Source organism: Trametes versicolor, assembly GCF_000271585.1.
Source record: "Trametes versicolor FP-101664 SS1 unplaced genomic scaffold TRAVEscaffold_14, whole genome shotgun sequence".
Lineage (NCBI taxonomy): Eukaryota > Fungi > Basidiomycota > Agaricomycetes > Polyporales > Polyporaceae > Trametes > Trametes versicolor.
In genome coordinates this window covers 344,187-351,113 of record NW_007360334.1, presented here as the reverse complement: position 1 = coordinate 351,113, position 6,927 = coordinate 344,187, and the positions used below count along the sequence as shown (strand labels likewise).

Genomic DNA, 6,927 nt, shown 5'->3' with positions numbered 1-6,927 from the left:
TACTCAAGCTGGTCGCGAGCTCACCATGCCGGTCTCCCTCAGGCGCTCCACCAGTATATCCAAGTTACCGGCTTGCTCAATTCTGCGGAGCACCTCCAGGGCCATCGAGTTCATGGCAGCATCCGTTCCGCGTACCATATCCCCACGGGCGTCCCCAAAGTGGCTTCGGATGTACGCGTCTTCGCCGTGCTCGATGAAATCGGCAAAGTAACTGTGCACCGCGTGCTGATCGAAGGGCACGCGTAGTAGTCCGGCATCCGCAGGGCCGCTCTTGTCGGCCAAGGGGGATTGCACGCTGCGGAGGGAGGCGGCAACGTCGGCATAGGCAGTGATGCCATCCCACGGCGCCCAAGGGAGCGTGATGGCTTCCAGGGTGCCGAGGGCTTCCCAGTCTTTGACGATGGTGTTGTCGTCGCCGACGCGGAATTGTAGGTGCAAGACGACAAAGTCACCTGTGCCGAGGAGTATTAAGGCTGAACACGGATCAACCTACAGGTTATCCGGACCCGAACCTACGGGTTTACGCAGGTCGACCACTTGAACCTAGAGCTGCACGGGTATGATCTGTGAAATGAGCTGGATCCGCGGATCCGAACCTACGACCTACAGGTCAACCTGCTAAGAGATCCGTATCCGAGAAATATATAATTGATTAAAGATTCTAAGTTAACAAACCACACAAAAACGCGATTTTTCAAGGCCACACATTGACACAAGCATAAGGAAGGCCCACATACACACAAGCAAGGTTACAGACAAAGAGCGGGGGTGATTGCATTAACAGAATATAAGGGATACATGGCACTATAGCGTAGGGACTCTACTCGATCTCGATGACCTCCACCGCAGGCGCGGGAAGGGTAGCCGCCCGCGAGCCGCCCGTCTTGCGAGACTTCTCCGTGAGAAGGGAGACGACCTCCGCCTCGGGAACCAGCTCGGGGATATCACTCCACGAGCCGAGAACGGTCCCGGTACGCACCGACTCATCACTGAGAGAGTGGCGGAGACGCGAGACCGTAAGCCTGCCCCGGGAGAATGACCGCTCTGAGTCTGTTGAAGTGGCTATACAATAGAGGTCATAGTCAGCATAGAAGGAAACAGATCAACGACGACGCAGGCTTACCTTGTGCAGTCAAGAAGTCAATGGCCATCCGGGCCAGCGCCGAGTTTGATGTGTTCAACATAAGGTTCCAGTACTGGAGGGGATCCTCAACGGAGGACAGCGGGGGAGCCTCGAGGTAGGTCTCGAGCTCGTCTTGCTGGGGCGCGCGGTTCCGGCTCGAGATGGAGGCGAAGAGGGACTGCGACGATGGCTGTATAAGCAAGTAAGTATTACATCAACAACCGTCAAAGGGATACCAGGACGTACCAGACGCGATGCGCGCTGTGCGCTGTGGCGACCCGTGGCACCTGCACGCGATGACGTAGAGCCAGCGGAGCCGCTCGCGGACGCGGACGCGCGCGCGCGCACACGCTCAGACGAAGAGACTCCGGCAAAGGGCCCGGCCGCGGCGGCACGCGAGGACGATGCCACACCCCCCACCGCTGCGCGCGCGGATGAAGCATTGCCCGGTGCGCTTGCGCGCGACGACGAGGCGGAGCCCGGCGCCGCACCGTTGGGGCCGCTGTTGTGACCGTCGTTGGGGCCGCCGTTGGGTTCGTCGATCGGCTGCTCCTTGTAAAAAGTCGTCCACTCCTCGCGCACGAGGCGGAGCGCCTCGTTAATCCATTCTTCCTGCCACTCTTGATCGCGGAAGTACTGAATTTTGTAGCGCGGGTGCAGCACTACAATGGGAGATGGTTAGATCATGAGCATACTTGATAGCCACCTGTACGAACCCATGGCAATCCGATAGATGATGCTATCGTCGGTCAGACTGTAGTACTTGTCGAGGATGACGCGGCCGCGTTGAGACGCGGCCCGCACAGCGGGGGCGAGGTTCTCGTTGTTCTTGAAACCGTCGACGTGGCGCGTAAGTACGTCGATGTACGGGATGACCTGGTGGACTAGGGCGCGTCCACTTGTGGAGATCTCCTTCGTCGCAAAGAGAAACGGCTACAGAGAAAAAGCGGTCAGCGACAGTGTCCGAGATTGAAAAAACCAGTACCCACGTCGAGGAGATCATGCAGCTGCTGGAGGATGGCCCACTCGTCGTCGCCGAGGATGTATTGGCGCAGGCGCGCGCCGCGCGGCTTGTTGAACTGCACCATGTCGCACAGGTCCGACAGGACCGCGCGCATCTCCAGGGCGCGCCCGATGACTTCGGTCACTGTGTTCCACCGAGTCTTGACGCAGCGGATGAGGACCTCGCTGCGGAGATTGGCGGCGGCAGCGAGGCTCGCGAGCTCCGACCGAATGGTCGGGCTGTTCCACACCTTCCGCGAGAGCTTCAAGACCTGCGCATTCGTCAGTACTGACAGGGCTCAGGGAAACATGTGCGGACACACCTTAGTCAGTGCGCCCGATGCCAGGCGCATGTCGTCTGCCGAGACGGCAATACCGAGGTCTTCGATGTCGAGACCGTCAAGTATCGCCTCGTCCGCGGCCTCGCGGTTCTCGTCTGCTTCCTCAGCGGCTTCGGCGTCGTCCTCGTTGGCGTCGTCGTCGTGATGGTCGCCGTCGACGGCCTCGAGGAGCTTGCCAGCGCGCCCAAACTGCGACAGAATGCCCTAGAAACGAGCATCACAGTCAGCGTATTGCACAAGTGAGCGTGATAAGAATGTCTGTACTTACCTTAACGACCAAGTTCAGCACATGGCCAAAGCAGCGCACACGCACGAGCGTGCCGCGGAACTTCGGCACCAAGACGTGCATTTCCTTGAGCATCGTCGTGTTGTTCTCCGCGTTGTCGCAGGTCACGGACAGCACCTATGCGCATGTTAGGACACTGATCGCGTGGACTCGGACAGCCGCTACTAACCTTCTCTTCGATACCGTAGTCCGTGAGACATTCGATGAGCTTCTCGGCCAGGTACTTCCCGGTGTGTGAGCTGGTGAGGCTACAGAGCAAGTTAGTATGACGTGGCCGCTTCTTGACTACTCGACGTACCGAACGAAGTCGAGGATGATATGGACGATTTCCCCGTTGTGGTGCCAGTGGGCCGTGATGCCCAAAAACGCGAGTATATTCGGTGATGTCCAGCCGTCAACACAGATATGAACGCGGCCGGGATATGCCTAGAAATGCGTCAGCTTGATGGGCTACATGTCAGAGAAAGCGGCGTGGACATACCTCAAACAGAGCGATGACGTTGTTCTTGCAGTGGCTCATGATGAGCTGCACATCACGGGAGACGGTTACGCGTGAGGGGACCTCAGCGCGGCTGTAGAGCATCCGCAGCAACGCGCGGAACTCCGGATCTTCCACTGCCAAGAACGGGCGATGGCGGCGCGCGCACCAGAGTGCCAGGTAGTACCGCACACGCGCGGCGGAGTACGTGGAGCCCGCCGCAAAAGCGCTGATTGCCTCGCTCTCCGGGGATTTGGCGGGCTCGCACTTGAGGACGTGACACCCGAGGTTGCCGGTTGAGTCTTCGTAGTCCGATCGGTCAACCCAAGTGCCCGGATGACTAGAAGATGCATTAGCATATGTATCAGGCGCTAGACAAATAGAGACGTACGCTTTGCACACGAAGCGGTGGACGACCGGTCCGTCGCTTGCAGGGAGAATAACCTGGGCCCTCTTGAAGTGATCGTAAACCTTGGAGCGCCATTTCTTGGATAGCGCGTCTGTAGGCCATAGTTAGCGCAGCTCTAGTCGCCCATGGCTATGGAGAGCATACCGAGGATCTCCTCTGGCGTCTTGCCAGAGTACTTCGCCAAGAACTTCGCCCGCTTCTGGGCTGCCGTCAGGCGAGGCTGAGTGTTGGCCAACGCCTGCTGCGCAACAGCGGCGACAGCGGCAACAGCGTCGTCGACGGCCACAGGCTTGTTGACAACCACAAAGCCGTCAGCCTCGTCATCCGAGCTTGCCACCGCCTGTGAGCTACCGCCCGTGCGCGCCTTCTTCTTGCGTGGGGCTGGGACAGCAACCCACTGGCTGTCGCTGTCAGAACCGTCGTCGTCGTCGTCGCGAGCAGGGCGTTTGCCAGCAGCAATGGACGACATCTGAGCGGTTGGGCGAGTCGAAGGACGAGGTGAGCGAGGAAGTGGGGGATGGAGATGAGGACGTACCGAGCGGCCAAGCAGCTTTTGTACTGCCGGCGCGTCCACCAACTTGAAAGCGAGCACTGTCAGCCTTCGGTTTGTCGCAGGGAGTGTCTCTAGGTGTCGTAGAGATCCCGGGCCGCGGACATGCAGCGCTGACGTGGCTACTACACGACACGGGGGCCGTCTCAGATCTTGTCGAGCTGGGGCACCACTAATCGACCACTTGGGTGATAGTTTGCGGCTGGAAAAACGGTCAGTTTGAGATGTGAAGAGGTAGATCGTCTCAGAACTGCGAGGCTCACCTGTTGGACCTGTACGGCCGACCGTCGTACTCGCAACCTGGTGACGGTGAGCCGAAACCCGGATAGGGAGCCTCATGGGGGCCATTGGGCTGCCCTGAGCTCGATCGGGCGGTACAAATACGCCGGAGATCCCATCGAAAGGGACTGCAGGACTACAGCGTTGGAGGGGGGATGGGATGAACAATATATGCCTTGATGAGGGGAGGAAGCGGGAGGAAGGCCGAGTACAGCGCCTATGACGCGCCTATGTCCACTATATCCCATCCCACGCACGAGCCAGCACGGGCGCAGCGCCCAACGCCTGCGAGTGACCTATCACTACCAACGAGCACAGTACCTGCCGCCCTCCTTGTCACTGGCTTGCGCTACTCACTCGTTCTGAGCCCCGACCGTATGAAGCCGTCAGGCACCTTCCATCCTAGTCTGCGGTGGCCATGCTACGATCGGGATCTACGGCGCTTGCCCCGCACTTGGCGACTCTATCTGCCCGGTGAGCACCACTCTTGTCCCCTCGAAAACACGATCTGTTTCATCCGTCTCGGGTGCGCAATGCACGAGGACCACACTGGACCATGCCTGATCGGCAGCCGCGAGGACGAAGCAAGTCGGACGACAGTCGTATCGCGCGAATCTCAGATGCGCACGGCGAGAGGCAAGCTCGCACACCAGGCCCTTCAAGTCGAATATCTTGTCCTTCTCGTACGTCGCACACCCCACCTCCCAGAACCCCTTCTCACCACCGCTATGGGTATCTTTCATCTGTTTACGCTTGCGCGCGGCCGCGCGCGACTCGGGGAAGGCCACATCAACTGGGTGAGCCTCGTACTCCAGAGCGAAGTCAATGGGACTGGCCTTACGGTATGTCAGCTTGCGCGCGCTGGAGTTTGCAGCAAGCTCATGTCTTTCATTTCTAGATTCTGCTCCCGACGTGCGACCCCGACAATCTCGACCCGGAATTCTTCGACGGCTGGCTCACGGCCATCCAAGGGCCCATCGTCACAGCCGCGGCGGACGACGACGACGACCAGCGCGCGTTCCTACTGCGCGTGGTCCTCACCTACCGCGCGTTCGCCACGCACGATGCCAGGCTCACCCTCAGCAAGTATATCGCATTCACGACAATGTTCGTCGTCAGCGCGCTCGCTCTCGACCGGGATGAAGACGCCGCCACCGACATCGCGGAGATCGACGAGTGGATGACTAACAATGTCCCCCTGGTAAGTACCATGGTGTACTTGCATGTTACCTAGCGCGCAGGCTGACATCTCTATTAGGAAATCCTCGAGCCGCGCGACCTGCCGGCTCGTACGGAGGAGCAGTTTGGCATGCCGCCTGTCGCATGGCGAGTCCCCGGGCACACGGTGGTCACCACCGATGGCTGGACCTCCCCGGCTCTCGACCCCTCCATGCCGAGGGAAACTATCCACGTCCTATCCGTTCCCGCCTCCTCCTCCTCCCCCTCCATCGCAGAGGGCTCCACATCCCGCGCGCCCGTGTCTGCGTCCGGCGCCAGCGCGATCACGTCGCGCGCGCCCGTGCCTGCGTCAGGCGCCAGCACGACCACGCATGCCGTTAACGGAGCTCCTACGTCCTTCACCGGCATGCCGATGGCGAACGACGACGGCGCATACGATAGCGATTCGTCTATGCCAGGGCTGAAGACGCCTTCTGATGGGTCGGATGACGGGTACTAGGGCGGGCAGTCATGCTGTGGGCGGTGCGGGCGGCTACTAGTGCTTCGGTAGTGACATGTACTTGGAAAGCTCATCATTGTGACGGTTGCCTGTGCTACACAAATATGTCTGAAATACACTTCGTTTATGCACCTAAAGACCGTCCTGAGTGAGCTTCAAATACTGCCTTTCCGCGCAGTACTTCGACCGACCCGCGCCGGGTTGACCTCAAAACAAAGTCTCTGACCTGGAGCCGGCGCTTATCCGGTACCCGGTAACCCGGAACCGCAAGAGCCGAACCTACGGGTGCGGATCTGGGTCACAACGGCTCAATCCGGACAAAGATCCGAACCTACGTACAGCCTTACGCTTCTATCGCACGGGTGCCGCAAGTCGACCAGCGCACCGGATGTTCAAACATCCTTTCGTTTGAACGTCTTCTCGAACGGGCACGGAAATACTTCGACACCCATGGTCGCGCGCCCCAGGATACCGCCGTTTTCATCCGCAGCGTCTTAGGGGGGGATCCTGCGCCTGACCCCACCACGGCGTACTGGGTCGGTCAGCTTTACAGGGATTACCGCGAGTGCCCTGTGTGCGCCGAACGCATCTAGAGGAGCGCCCAGCAGTACGCCCCTTCCTACCCGTCTCTGCGTTCTGCGTCTCGACGCTGACTATGTTTCGGAATGTAGCTGCGTATAATGCACTCATCTCAATCAGCTCTTATGCGGCTCCGAGTGTCGGCGAGTTCTCCAAAACCCATATGTGTACAATACTACCGTCTCGTCTCGCTCTCTTCAGG

General features: G+C 59.5%; 1 protein-coding gene across 1 annotated transcript; it reads left to right on the top strand.

Moving 5' to 3' along the window:
- Positions 1-5,001: 5,001 nt before the first annotated feature.
- On the top strand, positions 5,002-6,146 carry TRAVEDRAFT_24523 (uncharacterized protein; the record flags this gene model as incomplete). The annotated part of the gene is made up of 3 exons (XM_008046455.1): positions 5,002-5,310; positions 5,367-5,669; positions 5,727-6,146. 3 exons carry the CDS (start codon positions 5,002-5,004, stop codon positions 6,144-6,146), a joined length of 1,032 nt encoding a protein of 343 aa, XP_008044646.1.
- Positions 6,147-6,927: the final 781 nt, after the last annotated feature.